This window comes from Rhinopithecus roxellana, chromosome 21, assembly GCF_007565055.1.
Source record: "Rhinopithecus roxellana isolate Shanxi Qingling chromosome 21, ASM756505v1, whole genome shotgun sequence".
In the NCBI taxonomy this organism is placed as follows: domain Eukaryota; kingdom Metazoa; phylum Chordata; class Mammalia; order Primates; family Cercopithecidae; genus Rhinopithecus; species Rhinopithecus roxellana.
In genome coordinates this window covers 1,912,698-1,931,339 of record NC_044569.1, presented here as the reverse complement: position 1 = coordinate 1,931,339, position 18,642 = coordinate 1,912,698, and the positions used below count along the sequence as shown (strand labels likewise).

General features: G+C 39.2%; 1 protein-coding gene and 1 pseudogene across 1 annotated transcript in view; one reads left to right on the top strand and one right to left on the bottom strand.

Annotated features, from left to right (window-relative positions):
* Positions 1-13,310, bottom strand: part of RBBP8 (RB binding protein 8, endonuclease) — a 93,649-nt gene extending 80,339 nt beyond the window's left edge. Inside the window, exons 1-3 of the mRNA XM_010383239.2 lie at positions 13,065-13,310; positions 9,900-10,099; positions 370-412 (exon numbers count right to left, since the gene is read on the bottom strand). Of these exons, the coding sequence (XP_010381541.2) occupies positions 370-412; positions 9,900-10,008 (152 nt within the window). The 5' untranslated portion in view covers positions 10,009-10,099; positions 13,065-13,310. The remainder of the gene's footprint in view (positions 1-369; positions 413-9,899; positions 10,100-13,064) is intronic.
* Positions 12,833-18,642, top strand: part of LOC104678050 — a 34,431-nt pseudogene continuing 28,621 nt past the window's right edge.

Below are 18,642 nucleotides of genomic sequence, written 5' to 3'. Positions count from 1 at the left end.
ATTCCAGAATTATTCTGCTCCCCATCTTGTAGCATGTTGAATTCCAGGTGTTAATTATGGCTGAAAAAAGAACTCTGCTGACAAATCAAAATGAGACTACAGATCAATTGTCATTTTAATACTTTATGGGAAAAGATTACATATTTAAGTTGTATTACAATGTAAACATACATAATTAACTAAGGCTATACTTAAAATTACCAAATTATTCTTTTTACTTTAGAATTTGAAAAAAAAATTGCTGCTGACTATCCAAGGCCCATACTAAGTAGGGCTAAAATTTTTTATAAATAAGACATTAAGGTCAAATTGGACATTAGTATCAACTGTTCTATAAATAACACCTGAGTATTACATACTGATACTTACAAGATTCGTTCCTGTTTTAGCTTGGTTACTTTTACTTGTAAACCTGAAAAGTAAAAAGAAAAGGTGTTACTTCTACAAAAGTTCCTTTATGAGTCAAATGTTACACTATTAAGTCACATCAGTCTGGTCTCTAAATAATAAACCAGGTCTCTTTAGTTTACAGTATATTCCCCTTACTTGTATCCTGCAGTCACAAAAGCATTATCTGCAACATATTGCTTTTAGTCTATCATGTGACAGTCAAATGGAATAACGTTTTCCCCATCTAAAGTAAATTATTTCCTTTCTAGTAGCAAGGCAAGCATATAATTAGAAGTTCACTATAAATGAAGGTCTATGTTCTGACATAGCCTGTGTATTTACTAACAGCAATGGTGTTTATGTAGGCACAAATCTTCTGGGATTAAACTAGATTGTGGTAGGAAGTCCTGGACTAGGAGCAAAATTCCTTATAGAAAAATACCTAACAAAAGGCATGAACGTTTTATATCTCAAGATATCTACTACATGAATTTTTAATTTTAATTGAGTCTGACACAAAACATAAGAGAATACCACTGCCTATGGACTCAGGTAGTTATTGAGAAGAAAGCAGACTGACAGGCATTGAAACTGCAAGGAAGGATATGGACAAAACAGGGTATTTCTAATTTTCATGAACGGTAATTAACAAAAGAAAAAAATCACTGAACAAATATGAAAATACATACATCATTAGCAACATATAAGTCAAACCAAAACAATTACTTAGCAAAATTGTAAAAATTATAATACCAAATATTGATTTAGAAATGTCATTTAATTGGCTAGGCGCAGTGGCTCACGCCTGTAATCCCAGCACTTTGGGAGGCCAAGGCGGGTGGATCACCTGAGGTCAAGAGTTCGAGACCGGCACAATTAACATGGAGAAACCCCATCTCTACTAAAAATACAAAATTAGCCGGGAGTGGTGGCACATGCCTGTAATCCTAGCTACTCGGGAAGCTGAGGCAGGAGAAACACTTGAACCTGGGAGGCAGAGGTTGTGGTGAGCCGAGATCCCGCCATTGCACTCCAGCCTGGGCAACAAGAGTGAAACTCCGTATCAAAAAAAACAAAACAAAACAAAACAATGATTTCATCAAAGATTAAAATAGTACAAACTGGAAAACTTTTTTCTCGTTGAATGTTGCTTTGCCCTCTATTTTCTCTATGCTCCCTACTTCCTGCAATGTGATTAACATAAAGGGAAAAAAAGCCCTCAATATTTACTCTTTAATTTCTCAATCAGTGCTTTTAATATTCTACAATTTACCCAACTATAGATCTACTCAAGAATTTTTATTTGGTGGCAGTTAGTTACCAATACATAGTTATTAGTTGACTGATTCCTGAAGAATCCAAGAATACTTACTATGTGCCTTTGGCAGTTCACAGATTCTATCAAGTTAAAAATAGGGAAGTTTTTCATATATGTGTGTAGAAACAAATATATTTATCATTTCTAAGAACATAGTTTTTCTTTATCTGTTTAACTTGGTACAATCTTTTGGACAACATAATTTAGACAAATACAAATTTTAAAAACAAATCTATAAATTTCCCAACCATGGTCACATAGACACTAATGAAGAAGTCATCTCTTCTTACTGCCCTCCATGGTAATGATTTAATGCCAGGAAATCTAGATATCGTGGAAAAATAAAGGCCCTGGAGAATTTTTTGGATGTTACATTTTTTCCTTATGTCTCAAATTTCACCTTTAGAAAATGTTCAACTGATATGACACATTTTACTTTTGATTCTATGCTCTATAATTTGAATTAAAAATGTTATAAATAAGATGGTGAAAAAAGTGTTACGGATAAACCTGTACTTGAATGTTCAAGCAGTCTCAGCCAAATATTAGAAACAACCCAAACATCCTTCATTAAGAGAGCTGTAACCTGTGGTGCATCCAGGCACATTTTTTCCCTTCTCAAAAATGTGTGAAATTTTACTTGACAGATTTTTTTGTTTGTTTGTTTTTAATTGTGGCTGACTTCTAACAATCAGTTCTGCCTTTAGAAGTGAAAAGTGCAGCCAAAGATGAAATGGATTCTTGCCATAAACCATTTTAAGAAAAGAAATAATGAGATAGAAAATCCATATAAACTTCAAAAGAAAATCCTTGGGAAACAGGGGAAGAACTACTCTTTTATCTTGTAAGCATTCAACACCTGTGAGGTATTTGTTCTGTCACGTAGATCACCCTGAAACAGGTTTATATATGTATGTGTGTATGTGTTTAAATTTTAGCATTTGCTATTCACCAAGTCAATTAGGAATCTACAATTAGAACCCCTATAAAGTGTGCTTTAATCCTGCTCCACACCCATCGGAAGGAATGAGGCTATACAACAATGCAGCTCCTGTATGAACAGGTAATCTGTTGAACAAAGTATCTGGGATTGTAACACTGGCAACGTAAGATACCTATTGAGGAAACAGTGTTCACAAGACTAAGCACTGAGCTACAATTAACCCTACACTCACTCATAAATTTTGGAGGAAATGAAACAATCAAGGGCCTGTATAATACACAAAACAAATTTAAGAGTTCAGAAATGAGGCAAGAATTCAATTCCTTATGCATTAACAAAAATCATTGCTATGTTAATTCTTACTTATTTTAGTTCTCTACCCAGAACAAACCACATATATATAATGTATGTACTGTCATTTTAAACAAGTTGTTTATGGTTCTGAATTACAAATGATACACTTAACATCACTTGCTTGACAAACAGTGGGGGCTTTATATACAAATGAAGTAATTAAACTTCAACCAAAACTACATTTCTATAATTGCGTAACAAATTATTTAAATTCCAAAGCCATATTTAAGGTGTGCTCAATTTGCTTAAGATCTAATGATCTCAAAATGGGTAAATTAATTTTTGTGGATTTTATTATTTACAGATGTAAATGTAAATAAAAGGTGTGAGAGTTACTGATAATAATAATATAATTATTATTTTTGAGACAGGATCTCTGTGACTCAGGCTGGAGTGCAGTGGGTGCAATCATGGCTCACTGTAACCTTGACTTCCCAGGCCCAAGCGATCCTCCTGCCTCAACCTCTGAAGTAGTTGGGACCACGGGCACGCACCACCATGTCTGACTAATTAAAACAATTTTTTTTGCAGAGACAGGGTCTCGCTTTGTTGCCCAGGCTGGTCTCAGACTCCTGGACTCAAGTAATCCTCCTGCCTTGGCCTCCCAAAGTATTGGGATTACAAGTGTGCGCCACTGCGCCCAGCCTCACAGCATTCTTAGTAATGAGTGGGACAATTCCTTTCACTGTTAATTTGTATAATCTTAAGGTAATGTTCTCTTTTTAGAATTTTTGATTCTATGTATACAAAATAAATGGAGCAATTAAAAAATGAATCAAGGAATATTTATCCTGTCCTATTAGAGCCCCCAAACTGTCCTATTTCTTCAAGGTGTTCCAACTTTGCCTCACAAAACCTGCCTAGTTTTCTCTGAAACTGATTACCATATTTACTAGACACAGAAAATAGCTAGATGTTAACAGCAGAGGCTGGCATAGGCAAAAGATCGTTTATTAAAATATTCTGAAAATAAATCTTTTTTTGATATTCTGATAATAAATCTTTTAAATTCTATTTTATTACTTGTGCTTTTAATAATAAACTTGATACTGAAAAAGATTTTTAAAGGCAATAAAATTTTGCACCCAAATAAATATACTTTAAGACTTTTGAAATTTAAAGGCCGGGCGCGGTGGCTCAAGCCTGTAATCCCAGCACTTTGGGAGGCCGAGACGGGCGGATCATGAGGTCAGGAGATTGAAACCATCCTGGCTAACATGGTGAAACCCCGTCTCTACTAAAAAATATGAAAAACTAGCCGGGCGAGGTGGTGGGCGTCTGTAGTCCCAGCTACTCGGGAGGCTGAGGCAGGAGAATGGTGTGAACCCGGGAGGCGGAGCTTGCAGTGAGCTGAGATTGCGCCACTGCACTCCAGCCTGGGCGACAGAGCGAGACTCTGTCTCAAAAAAAAAAAAAAAAAAAAAAAAAAAAAGAAATTTGAAGAATTCTGAAGTTCCCATTAAATTCTGTGAGTTCTGAATTTAAAGCACAAAGACTGTATATATTATCAGTAACAATCTGTGTTTAACCCTGATACTAGCAGCATCTGTCACAAGAGGAACATATCATGAAATGATACAATCATGAAAGGATACAATTATCTTAAAGGATATAAAAACTCGGGTCATAAATGTCTCCAGAACTTTTCAACAAAAATGGTTTGGTTTGCATACTGCTAGTCTCCAACAGAAATTAGAACATTTTGCCTATTCTTTCCTAGTTTTAAAAGACGTGGATGCAGTTTATCATATTGTTGTGATCAGTGCACATACTGTCATATTTTGCTATCATTTTATTATGTTTTGGCAAAAGAGGCAAAAAAATTTCTAAACATATGTAGCAGAGCATTCGGATGCATGCAAGGTCCTATGGGTAGATTTCTGCAGCTAAGTAAAAACTATATATCTCAGATATTACCATTCCCAACAGAAGTAAAAACTACGTATCTCAAATATTCCCATTCCCAGCAGTTCTCTTTTATTTTTTGCTGACACGAAGCTTTAAAAGTCAATTTTGATTCCTATATATACCTTAAAACCTGCAAAGTCCAGACAAGTCCATGTTTGATGTCTTTCAAACAGCTTCTTATACTGGTTTCTACAAATCGATTCCCCACCTCCTTAAAAAAATTAAGTTCCCTTCAGGCATGTCTTTGATGTTATCACACAGAGACTCTAATTTTATATGGAACTATATGGAACATACTGACAAAGGCATGGCCCAAACCAAAATGTTTTTAAATGACATAGCAACTTAAAAAATAGTACGTATTCATTTAGTACCTTTAAGAATCCATAAGTTATTTGAAATTGCCATGATCAATATAATGTACCAAAGATTATCTTCTGAGCTCATATATCCAATATCTAACATTCATAAAACACATGGACTTTACCATATACACCAACAATTACTGTATTCCTCTCTTAATGTTCTCCAGAGTATAGAATTTTTTGTGGGAATATAAATAGAGCATAACCATGAGGAGTACACTTTAAAAGAATTATCTACTACAAAATATTTGCAAGCTTTATATATTCTATAATTTGATAAATATGGCATATTGTTTCTATTAAAGAGTATATCATTTATTTTCTTGATGCTTCCTCATAGTAAAATAGGGATTTCATGAAGATCCTATAACTCCAAAGAACAGAAGAAGAAATTTGTCAAATATTTTATTTCTATTAAATTAATAGCCTATAAATAGCCAGGTACAGTGGCTCCTGCCTGTAATCTCAGCACTCTGGGAGGCCGAGATGGGCGGCTCGCTTGAGGTCAGGAGTTTAAGATCAGCCTAGTCAACATGGTGAAACCCCATCTCTACTAAAAATACAAAAATTAGCCAGGAGTGGTGGTGTGTGCCTGTAGTCCCAGCTACTTGGGAGGCTGAGCCAGGAGAACTGCTTCAACCTGGGAGGCAGAGGTTGCAGTGAGCTGAGATCATGCCACTGCACTCCAGCCTGGGTGACAGAGTGAAACTCTGTTTCAAAACATAAAAAATAAAAATAGAAATCAAGAGTTTCAGGAAAGTTGCAGAATATAAAATCAACTCACAAAAACCAGTTGTATTTCTATACACTAACAATGAACAATCTGAAAAGCAAATTAAGAAAACAATTCTATTTACAGTAGCATCAAAAGAATAAAATACTTAAGAATACATTTCACCAAGGAGACAAAAAAATTGTACGCTGACAATCAGAAAATGTTGCTGAAAGAAATTACAGAATGACCAGGTGTGGTGGTTCATACCTGTAATCCTAGCACTTTCGGAGGCCAAGGAGGTCAGAGAACTGCTTGATCCCAGGAGTTGAGGCTAGCCTAGGCAACAGACTGAGATCCCTGTCTCTATAAAAAAATTAATTAGCCAGATGCGGTGGTGCATGCGTGTCATCCGAGCTACTCTGAAGGTGGAAGTGCAAGGATCGCCTGCACCCTGGAATTTGAGGCTACGGCAAACCATGATTGTGCCACTGCACCTAAGCCTGGGCAATGAGGCAAGACCTCATCTCTAAAAATTAGTAATTAAAAAATAAAAATCTTAAAAAGAAATACAGAAGACACTAATAAATAGAAAGGTATCCCATGTTCATGGACTACAAGACAATATTGTTAAGATGTCAATACTATACAAAGCAATCTACAGATTCAATGCATTACCTACCAAAATCCCAAATCCCCAAATCCCAATGTTTTTTGCAGAAATAGAGAAATCTGCCCTAAAGTCAAGGCAAGATGACAATCTCTTTAGCATAGCACATACCATTTTACGTAATTTGGATCTATGCACATTTCTAGCATCATATCCTATCCACCTCCCCAAAAAACTCCCATCTCCCATTCCATTTCCTCTTAGAACTAAACCTAACCATCCATAGTTCCTTGAATAGAATCAAGCTCTTATGTGCAAACTTTTGCATGTGCTATTCTCTCTACTCAGAAAATTCCCTCCCCTTCCACCATCTTCTTTGCCTGGCTAATTAGACTTCATCAGTTATCAAGCCTGGTCTGACATAAACCATGCACAAACCCACTTCCCCACGCAACCACACACACCCTCAGTTCTTCCTTCATGTTTTCAGATAATAACATAGTACACTGCATTAAAATTCTAGACTAGAAATTTCCTTAAAGCTAGCACTATATAGGATTCATTCTAATTCACAAGGTCTGGCACATAGTAACTGCCCAAAAAACATTTCTTGAACATTTTTTTGTATCTCCATGAACACTGGGGCTTGAAAGAATGCTTTTGGGGTTGTTATTTCAAAACTCATTAATTAATAAGAGTATTATCAAAAGTTTTGCCGGAAACTAAATTTACCATGGGAAAGTTTTTTTTTTTTTTTTTTTTTTTTTTTTTGAGATGCAGTTTTGCTCTTGTTGCCCAGGCTGGAGTGCAACGGCATGATCCTGGCTCACTGCAACCTCTGCCTCCTGGGTTCAAGCGATTCTCCTGCCTCAGCCTTCCTGAGTAGCTGGGATACAGGTATGCACCACCACGCCTGGCTAATTTTGTATTTTCAGTAGAGACGGGGTTCATGTCAGTCAGGCTGGTCTCGAACTCCTGACCTCAGGTGATCCGCCCACCTCAGCCTCCCAAAGTTCTGGGACTACAGGCATAAGCCACCACCCCCGGCCTACCATTACAAAGTTCTAACACAGACCCACATACTACAGTTTAGATTCATGTGAATTATGTTTTAATAGCACTCCAGTGTAATGATAGAGCTATAAAGCACTGCAGTATTAAACTTATAATAGGTAATCAAGAAACAAATGTCATATGAAGCATTTCTCACACATAGGGAAAGTTACAGAATTAAAGTATATTAAAATATAATATCAAAACCTTGAGCTTAGCTTCTTTTAAGACAAATAATATTTACTCATCTCAATCACAATTGCTTAATCCTCTATATATTCCTTGCACTTCATAAAAACCTTTTAACTGTTATTTCACTGTATTGTAATTATCTGTTTACACGACTCTATCTCTATTAAGACTGCAGGCTCTCTGAAAGCAAGCTGCCATTCACTTTCGTATTTCAGGGCTACAGGTTTGTCAAACGACTTATGTAGTAATTTTATGTCTATAGTCTGCAAAGAATTTTGTAGAAGAAAATTAAATTTAGAGGTTAGGTAATTAGGCTTAAGATCACAGAGCAAGTGGGTAAATGAAATCAGAATTCAAATCCAGGTCTTCAGTCAACAAATTCTTTACCTTTTCCACTATCTTATACATATCACCACTAGTATATAACAGCAAGTTGTATACAAATTATGTTCTGTGGTTAAAAAGCACCAATTTGACCATAAAAATGAATCACCAAAACTACAAGTGTAAATGTCCTCTAAAAATGAGATCCGGCTGTGCGCAGCTCACGCCTGTAATCCTAGCATTTTGGGAGGCCAAGGCGGGAGGATCACCTCAGCTCAGGAGTTTGAGACCAGCCTGTGCAACATAGCGAAACCCTGTCTCCACAAAAAATACAAAAACTAGCTAGGTGTTCTAAGGTGAAGGTTAAGTTAAAAAAAAAAACAAAAAAAAACTAGTTGGGCATGGTGTGTGCGTCTGTAGTCCCAACTACTTGTGAAGATGAGGTGGGAGAATCACTTGGGCCCGAGAGGTTGACGCTAATAGTGAGCCATGTTTGCACCACTCCACTCCAGCATGGGTGACAAAGCGAGACCCTGTCTCAAAAAGAAAAAGAAAAAAAGATCAGCTGGGCACGGTGGCTGACACCTGTAATCCTAGCACTTTGGGAGGCTGAGGCCAGTGGACTGCTTGAGCCAGAAGTTCAAGACCAGCCTGGGCAACGTGGCAAAACTCTGTCTCTACAAAAAATACATAAAATTAGCTGGACATGGTGGTGCACACCTGTAGTCCCAGGTACCCAGGAGGCTAAGGTGGGAGGAACACCTGAGCCTGGGAGGTCAAAGCTGTAGTGAGCTGTGATCATACCACTGCACTCCAGCCTGGGCAATGCAGTGAGACCCTCTCTGAAAATAGGTAAGTAAATAAATACATGAATATATAAATAAATACACAAATAAATAAATAATGAGATCTTTGGGCCAGGCACAGGGGCTCACGTCTGTAATCCCAGCACTTTGGGAGGCAGAGACAGAAGGATCACATGAGGTCAGGAGTTCAAGACCAGCCTGGGCAACATAGTGAGACCCTGACTCTACAAATAATAAAAAATTAGCCAGGCACGGCAGTGTGTGCCTATGGCCCCAACTACAGGAGGGAGGCTCACTTGAAAATGGGAGGTGAAAGCTGCGGTGAGCCGTAATCACACCACTACACCCCAGCCTGGTGACACAGTGAGACTTTGTCTCAAAAAAAAAAAAAAAAAAAAAAAAAAATCTTTGAACTTAAAGATGGTCATTAAATGTACAAAACTCAACAGTGGACTGAATTTAAAAAATGTACATACACATTATGGCATACTATGTAGCCATAAAAAAGAACAAAATGATTTTCTTTGCAGCAACTTGGATACAGCTGAAGCCATTACCTTAAGCAGGGAACAGAAATACTGCATGTTCTCATTTATAAGTGGGAGCTAAACATTTAGTACACATGGACACAATGAGGGGAACAACAGGTACCGGGACCTACATGACAGTGGAGGGTTGCGGGGTGGGAGGAGGGTGGGGATCAAAAAACTACTTATGGGGTACCATGTTCACTACGTGGGTGATGAAATCACTTGCACACCAAACTCCAGCAACATGCAATCTACCCATGTACCAAACTTGCCCATGTACTACCCCCCCGAACCTCAAAGCTGAAATAGAAAAAATAAAGAGAACTGTCATACAAAGGTATACAAAGCCACTACAGTCGCAACAAAATACTGCTTTAAGTATTTAAGATTTTACCTTGTACTTCTTTATCATGACACTCTTTTAGTTTTGTCCAAAGGTCCTTAAAGTCACTAGATATATCTGCAGAGTTAGGGCTTCCACAACTGCTTCCCGAGATGTTCATCTTGCTTAATATGCTCCACACTGCTTAATATTTTCTGACTTTTTCTGTTACATTATAGAGGTATCAAGTCGTCTTTGGACAGGTCAAATACCTGAAATGACAGATTGCAACATAAATGAACATTGCATTTATCTTTATGTACTTTGAAGTCAGGATGAAACACAAGCCCAGATATCCTCATTTACCATTTCCTTATTTACCTATAATCAATCATTTTTAGAATTTGGGAGGGAAAGGAAAGAATAAGGAAAGATGATAATGGTGAGAAAAGCCCTGATTTCAGTTATTTGCTACATAAGGTAAATTTTCAGGCAAATTTTCTTATTTCTCTTAGAGGAAAAATTATCTAAATTATGTTAAACAGAAAGGATTTGGATATTGAGGAGTTTTTATCATTCGTGGTCAGTATTAATTCACCACTATAAAATAATTAATTGTTTTGGCTGGGGGAGATGGTTCTTGCCTGCAATCCCAGCACTTTTGGAGGCTGAGGTGGGTGGATCACTTGAGGCCAGGAGTTTGAGACCAGCCTGGCCCATGGTGAAACTCCATCTTTACTAAAAACACAAAAATTAGCCAGGTGTGGTGGTGCGTGTCTGTGGTCCCAGCTACTCGGGAGGTTGAGGCAGGAGAATCACTTGAACCTGGAAGGCGGAGGTTGCAGTGGGCTGAGATTGTGCCACTGCACTCCAGCCTGGGCGACAGAAACCCTGTCTTAATTAAAAAAAAAAAAAAAAATTTTTTTTAACTTTTGAATTGGTGCAACAGCATACTGAGCCCAAAACTGAAAAACATTCTAAGATAGCCTTGACTTAAGCATCCATATATATACACACATCTACATATATTTTATAAAAGAGATAGTCGACTGATGTATTAACACAGATGAGGATCTGTATAACTTTCCAAAAACAAGAGAAGTCAGTAAGATCTAAACACAGCAAAGATCTATGAACACAGAAACATCTTAGAGTTGTAACACAATTAGGGTAACGTTACTTCACGCCTCTCTTAGAATAAAGGTGAATGATTAAGTTTATTACATAGTCCTTGAAGAAACCAACAGGTTAAGAAGTTTGAACAGATTAGTAAATATTTTAATATGTGTTCTTAAAATGAAACCATTAATTAGTTACAACTTAAAAAGTATAGTGATTAGCAAGTCTACTAAACCTCACATCTAGCTCCTTAGCCAATGTACTACCATTTCTAACAAGTGCGCGAACTGATTGTTTCTTTCTAACCATTTCTTGAGGTTTCTGATGAAGGAGTTGAAACAGTAATTCTGAAAGAAGCAAGAGTATATGTGAAGCCACTTGGTGAACTGTAAAGAGCTACAAAAATAAACTATCAAGCTTTGCAAAAATTGTGATTAGACTTTTAAAAAATAATCAGCAGAAACTAAATATGAACTGGATTTTAGATATTAGGGAATTATTAATTTTCTTGGGTATGATAATGATTTTTTTTTTTTTTTTGAAAGGCCTTATCTGTTAAAGGGATATTTACTGAGATATTTACAGGTAAAGGGATATATTCTCTGGGATTTGCTTGAAAAAGAAAATACAGCTAAAACAAACAAAAATGGATGTTGGGTGAAGAGATGAAACAAGGGCTGAACTTCAACAATTTCTGAAGCTAGGTGGATGGGTATGCAATGGGGTTCATAATTCTAGTATTTCTCTCGTGTACGTTTATTTCTGCAAAAATGTTTTGAAAAGAATTAGGTGCACTGCATTAGTCTTGTTTCCAAAGAGGTTTTCATTCTATTTTTAACTCTAACAGACAAACAAATGGGCCTATATATAATTGTGAATAAAAGTCACCATTTATTGTTTCCCACATACCAGAAACTGTGCTGTAGAATATTTATATTTATATGTTATTTAATATATAACTAGGTATTATCATAGAATATTTGTATTCTACCTAACCTTCGGAAAAACTCTGTAAGACAGACACTATAATTTCAATGTAGAGTTGGGGGAAGAGGCGTAAGGCAGTAAATTACTTGCCCAAGGTCACACAGCTGGGACATGGCTATGCCAGGGATGGAAATCAAGTCATGAGACCCGTAACTGTAAAATACCTCTCTGCAGCAAAAACAAAAAAAAAAGGACATAAACTATTTCTATTAAGTCAACAGTTTAAAATAAAGGTTTAATTACTTTAATGATCGAAAAAGTATTAATATATTCGTTTAAAGCCAAGAGTGTAAAATAAGCATCCTTTACGTATCTATCTTCAAGTAAGTGACGTACGGTGCTTTAAAAACAAAACATAAAAACAAAACATTCAACTTGCAAATTCTGGCTCGCAAAACCCTTTCCACCTACCCCGCATGCCCAGCACTTTTTGTTAGCATCTCTCTCGGCACTGAACCGTTATTCGAGGCACGACAACAGTGTACATTTCTCAATCTCTCAGCATGGTACGTCTTGCGTCCCAAGTTGCATTCTGGGCTCAAAGGCCTGTAACTGTTTAATACATTTCTGTGTATTCCTTAGTATAAACCACCACACTATAGGGGTTCACCAAAATACTCGCTGCCATACCACAGGTATTCTCACACGGGTAAGGCGAGAGGCACATCTCGAGTCACACAGGGGACTTGAACAAACTGCACGGGGCATCTGAGCGGTCCTCACATGGGCGGAGCAGAGCAGAGCAGAGCTGCAAAGGCTTTCCAGCCAGGCCCCTTCTCCATTTGCCTCTCCCTAGGCGCCCGCGCGGGTTCCGCGTGCGGTCTGGCCAAAAAAGCTCCGAAGCGCGCGCGCGCGCCGCAGACGGCGCATGCGCGGGACGCGCTCGGAGGTGAAAGACGCTTCCTCAGCCCGCGCGGGAGACCGAGAAATAGTACTGAGTGAGCGCTCGTCCTCTTGCCGGTCCACAGCTACCGAGTGTAGCCCGGGCCCGGCCTATTTCCTCAGACACAGCCCCAGAGCCGGGCGGCCACCCCTACCCCGGGAGCCCTTCGCCAAGCGTGCAGCTCCAGACCAGAAGTAGCCGCTCCGACCCAGAGCTCCGGGTGGGGTAAAGAGATTTCTTTTACTCACCGCCTCCAAGATTGCCTCGGGATTGGCGAAAGCCCCCGAAGGGAAGCGACCACTTTCTGACGCTGTGAAGGGACGGCTGCTCGCTCTTCTCTTTCGCCCTTTTCCCTCACCAGAGTGCCAAATCCTCGGTGGGAAGGCCGACCCCTCCGGCCAGCCCGCGCTTTAAGGCCGGGGGCTGCCGGCCGGGCTCGGAGGCGGCCGGACCCGCCCCGCCCGGGAGCCCGCGCGACGTCACGCGGGAGTTCCAGCTGCGTCACGCCCCTTCCTCCCGCTGCCCGGCGCGGCGGCGCACTTGGTGCCCCAGCTGAGGAGAGGGCTCCGCTGTGCGGCCCATCCCGCAGGGCAATGGCTGGGGAGGGGAGCGACCCGAAGAGTCTGGCGACCGCCACAGCGGCTCTGAGATGCGCTGGGGAAAGCTCAAGCCGTTCTGTCGGGGGAGCATCAAGCCCTTGGGGTTCTGTGAAAGTTATCCGTACAGTGTGTCTAACTTAAACATTTTGCAGGGAAGCATGTATGAGTGACCTGTACCGAACGGAGAGTTAAAATAACTGATGGTGGGGTATGGACGCGGATCCGGCTAACATAGTTTTCGGCCTTGTCGCTGTTATCTGCAATTTAGTGATGTGACCTGACAGGATTGGGCGGTAACACCATAGATCAAAACGATCTGTATTTTGCTGAGGTTCAATAGGAAGTTTCTGGCAAATCTGAAAAGAGAAGGAATCTGAAGCGATCAGCATTATTTATTGGGACAATATGCTGTTAGATAATTTTTTTTTAAGTACAGTTTTCTTGTGACTGTTTGAGATTCAAACCGATAGTAGGTATTCCTGTTTCTCCTGATTTCTAAAAGAATCGTTTTTAGACCACTAGAAATTCTACAAATGAACAAAATAGAGTAGAATCACAATATCTCTTAAACCAGTCCAGTACTATTGTATAATCATTCTAAGACCTGGGAAGAGGACAAGGGATAATATTAACAGTTGAAAAGTTTAGTACTTAGAAAATCATAAATACGAAGTGGAAAGGTAATTTTTTCCACCTGTTCCCACATCTTAAGGGATGAATAAATACCATAAGAGGGGTGCTAAACCTTCTATTAGTGTGTTACAGCAACTATCATTCACTTTCCCGTTTTATAAGACTTAACTCCACATTTTTAAAAGAAAATGGATGAAATTTTGACTATGTAATGTTTAACACAAGGTAGGAAACATAATTGACAGAGTGAAGCTTTTATGTTTATGATATAACCTGTAATAAGTTTGTCATTTAACAGAGTATTGAAAGAGCAGTGTGCTGTGGTCTGTACTGTGGTCCAAAGAAAAAGTATCTGAGCAGAATGACCCAACCTGTTCCTATGGCCTCTGCCTGTGTCTCACTAATCCATTTATGCAAGTCAGAAACCAGAGTCATCCTTGACATTTTATTCATCCCTGACTTCCATACGCAAGCCATCACCCAGTCCGGTTTTACTTACCAGACATCTAAATCCATCCCCTTCTCTCTATCACTACCTCCATAATCCAAGATACTGTTATTTCCACATCAACACAGCCAACCACCCCTCCTAAACCTTTGTTTTCACTGGTGTTCGGAAAAAATTTTGAGCATCTATTCTCCATATATATATTTAATTTTAAATTACATACATGTACTGCTGAAAAATGGTACATGATCTAATGAGGAAGTTACAGGCTCTGAAGTCAGACATCTGGGTTTAAATCCTGCTCTAATACTTCCTTACTGAGTGACCTTGGACTGACTGCTTAACCTCGCTGTCCATTTTACCTACCTGTAAATTGAGGATAATAATAGTACCAACCTCACAGGGTATTAAGATTAAATGAATATATGTAAACTGCTTAGTATTCAGATATATGCTATGTGCCCAAAAGCTAGCCATAATTAGTATTTCTTAGCTAATATGATTATAATCCATTTTAAAAGCATTTTTAGAGGATGAAAAAAATAGAATAAAAATACATCTTCTTCCTTCCTCCACCTCAAATTGTGTCTACTTTGAGACTACTCTATACTGCAGCTACTGAGATCTTGAGAAGTACATCTATTAATGTCATTATGCTGCTTAAACCCCTTCAGTGGCTTCCAGTTACTCTGTGAAGGAAGCCCCTTTGAATTGCCTCTGCTACCTCTTTGGCTTTATTTCCAGACATTTTCTGTCCTCTGGTCTCACTAGACTTTTGATGTCTCCTAGGCCATTGCATGCTATTGTCTCTGCCTGGAGTTCTCTACCAAACCTACCCCTACTCTTTGCCCTAGCTATCTACTAATCATGTTTTTATCTTATTTCAATAGTGTCTTCTACTAGATCCTCTTATAGTACCATGTAACCTCCCCTTCTTACAGTTTTTATTGTTTTAGTTATTTAATTAATTCTGTCTCCCCGCTGGACTGTAAATTTCTTGAGATAAAAAACCATGTCTTGGGCCAGACTTTGGGTGACTGAAGCAAGAGGATCACTTGAGGCCTGGAGTTCAAGATGAGCTTGGGCAACATAGTGAAATCTTGTCTCCTATTCTAAAAAAACAAACCAAAATAGCTGGGCACAGTGGTGCATGCCTCTAGTTCTAGTTCTAGTTACTGTGGAGGCTGAGGTGGGAGGATCGCTTGAGCGCAGGAGTTCAGGGCTGCAGTGAACTATGATTGTGCCACTGTACTCTAGCCTAGGTGACAGAGCAAAAGACCTTGTATCTAAAATTTAAAAAATAAAAAATAAAAAAGGTTTGTTCACCCTTTTATCTCCAGAAACTAGTCCAGTGCCTGCCACCAAATCATTCACTCATAGAAATGAGTGAATGAAATGGGCATTCCCTGATAGATCCCGTTTCTATGTAAGTGGAAATCTTTGGGTACATTCATAAGTCTTAGATTTTTTAATGAGATATTATATAGTCACTTTAACAATGGAAATGGCGGGCATCCTCATAGATAGGTTCCAAAGAAGCTTTAAGAACCACATGGAATAATCTTGGAAGTTCCAAAGATCTGCTGAAAAAACGTCTTTAACAGAGAAGCAGTTATTTTGAACTCTTCGTAATACTGAGTTTCTCATATTTTTTTGGCTTAGAACAGTACTTCCCAAATTTTTTCAACTTCAGCATACTTAGAAAATGAACACTTGTGTTATATATTGTAATGAAAAGATGAGGCTGCTTCCATCCAGTGGCAACAGAAGTAGAGGTTGAGACTAGTCACCTCAGGCCCAGTGCTGCCACCTTCAGGGCTAGGTTTTTAATGTCCCAGCGCACCTATTGGAGACCCTTGGCTGTAATGCTGAATTTAAATAAACGAGTGAAATAGTTAAAATGGTAAGTTTACGTTATGTATATCTAGGCACCAATTTAAAATAAAGTGTGTGATAGCAGTACAGACTCTAGGATTCTTAAAAGTAAAGTTTTGGAACTCATGTAGATTAAAAAGTCATCTAACTCAAGCCATTTACAAATGAAATCCTGTAGATTCTACAGTCTATGCTTAACTCCTGCAGCTGGGTAGTTGAGTGTTGTGAAGGGAAAATGACATATCACGTTAGACTGATATCACTAAAATCATATGGTTTCATACTTCATGCAGGGCATCAGTTAATCCTTAAAATAGCCTTTGTTCAGCTCTTTTTATTTTCTCTGCTGTCTTCCAGACTTTTACTATTTGCAGTCCTCAAGCCTCTGAAGGTATTTTCACTCTAGGTGGACAACCTGACCTCCTGATTAAACAAGACAGTTGAGCTCAACAAGTGTGATCTTCCTAAACTTGCTTTTTTCTTTCTCAACCCTAGGAATTAGGCAATACCATTTGCAGTTAAAAATGCAGCCTGAGACCAGATAGGGTGGCTCATATCTGTAACCTCAGCGCTGTGGGAGGCCCATGGGAGGCTCACTTGAGATTTGAGAAACTGCGGTATAGGCTGGATGACAGAGCCAGAACCTGTCTCTTAAACACACACACACACACACCAAACAATCCAGTTGCTTCTCACCTTTGTGTCCACCCTGGTTCAAGCTACCATCAACCTCTTCTATGGCAATATCCTTCTTTTAAAAAAATAAATAAATAATCTGTTACCACTCTTTTCTCCATTACAGTATATCTACAACAGCAGTCTGAGAGGTTCTTTAAAGTCTTTCAGAAAATCACACTCCCTGCTCAAAGCATTTCAGGGTCTTCCATCACCCTAGAATAAAATCCAAACTCCTTTCCATGGTGTCAGGACGAGTCAGGCACTATATTCTGCTGATGATACCTCTTAAATACAATTTTGAATTAGTGCTTTCCTTTTCAACTTCACTTACTGCCCTAGTTTAGGCCCTGATATTTCTTACCTAGGCAACAGCCTCCCTGCTTCCAGTCTTGTTCACCTTAATTCAGTCTCACACAACTGCCCAACATCTAAACCATTATTTCTGATTCTGGCATTCCTTTGCTTAAAACTCTTCAAAAGACTATTGCCAGACCAGTGCAGTGGCTGATGCCTATAATCCCTGCACTTTGGGAGGCCGAGGTTGGCAGATCGCTTGAGGTCAGGAGTTTGAGACCAGCTTGGCCAACATGGTGAAACCCCATCTCTACTAAAAATACAAAAATTAGCTGGGCGTGATGACAGGAACCTGTATTCCCCTCTACTCGGGAGGCTGAGGGAGGTGAATTGCTTGAACCCGGGAGGCGGAGGTTGTAGTGAGCCGAGATCACATCCCTGCACTCCATTCTGGGTGACAGAGCAAGACTATGTCTAAAAAAAAAAAGAAAGAAAGAAAAAAAGGCTATTGCCTAAAGGCTAAAGGTTAAAATTCAGTTTCTTTAAGATGTCACGCAAGCTCTTGTCCTTGCACACTCTCTGCTGTACCCCTTGCTCTTTACCTCTTTCAACAGGAAACTGCTTTTATTCCTCTCTCCTTCCCTTGGTGGTTTCTTAGTCTTGGCTCATACAATGTTTTTCTCTTGGAATTACTTTCACCCCCATTTTTTACAGTTCATTTTTCTTATTCTTTAAGTCTCAGCTCAGACACTACCTCTTTCAGGAGACTAACCTAACGTCTCTCTTCATCCTTCCTTCCCATACCTTTTCACAAATGGCCTTCCTCATTCTCCCATGCCCTCAACGTATATCTTTATCATTGCACTTAACACCATTATATTGTGATTATTTTTGTGTTTTTAATCTTCAGCTAGGCTTCTTGATGTCAGACTGTGCTTTCTTTATTCTTCTGTTTTCCTACCTTTTTTTTTTGGAGACAAAGTCTTGCTCTGTCCCCTAGGCTGTAGTGCAGTGGCACGATCTCAGCTTACAAAAGCCTTTGCCCTCCAGATTCAAGTGATCCTCATGCCTCAGTCTCCCGAGTAGCTGGGATTACAGGCACCTGCCACCATGCCCGACTCATTATTGTATTTTTAGTAGAGACAGAGTTTTGCCATGTTGGCCAGGCTAGTCTCAAACTCCTGACCTCAGGTGATCCACCCTCCTCAGCCTCCCAAACTGCTGGGATTACAGGCGTGAGCCACCACGCCCGGCCCTGTTTTCCTACCTTTCTTTTTTTTTTTTAATTTTTGAGACAGA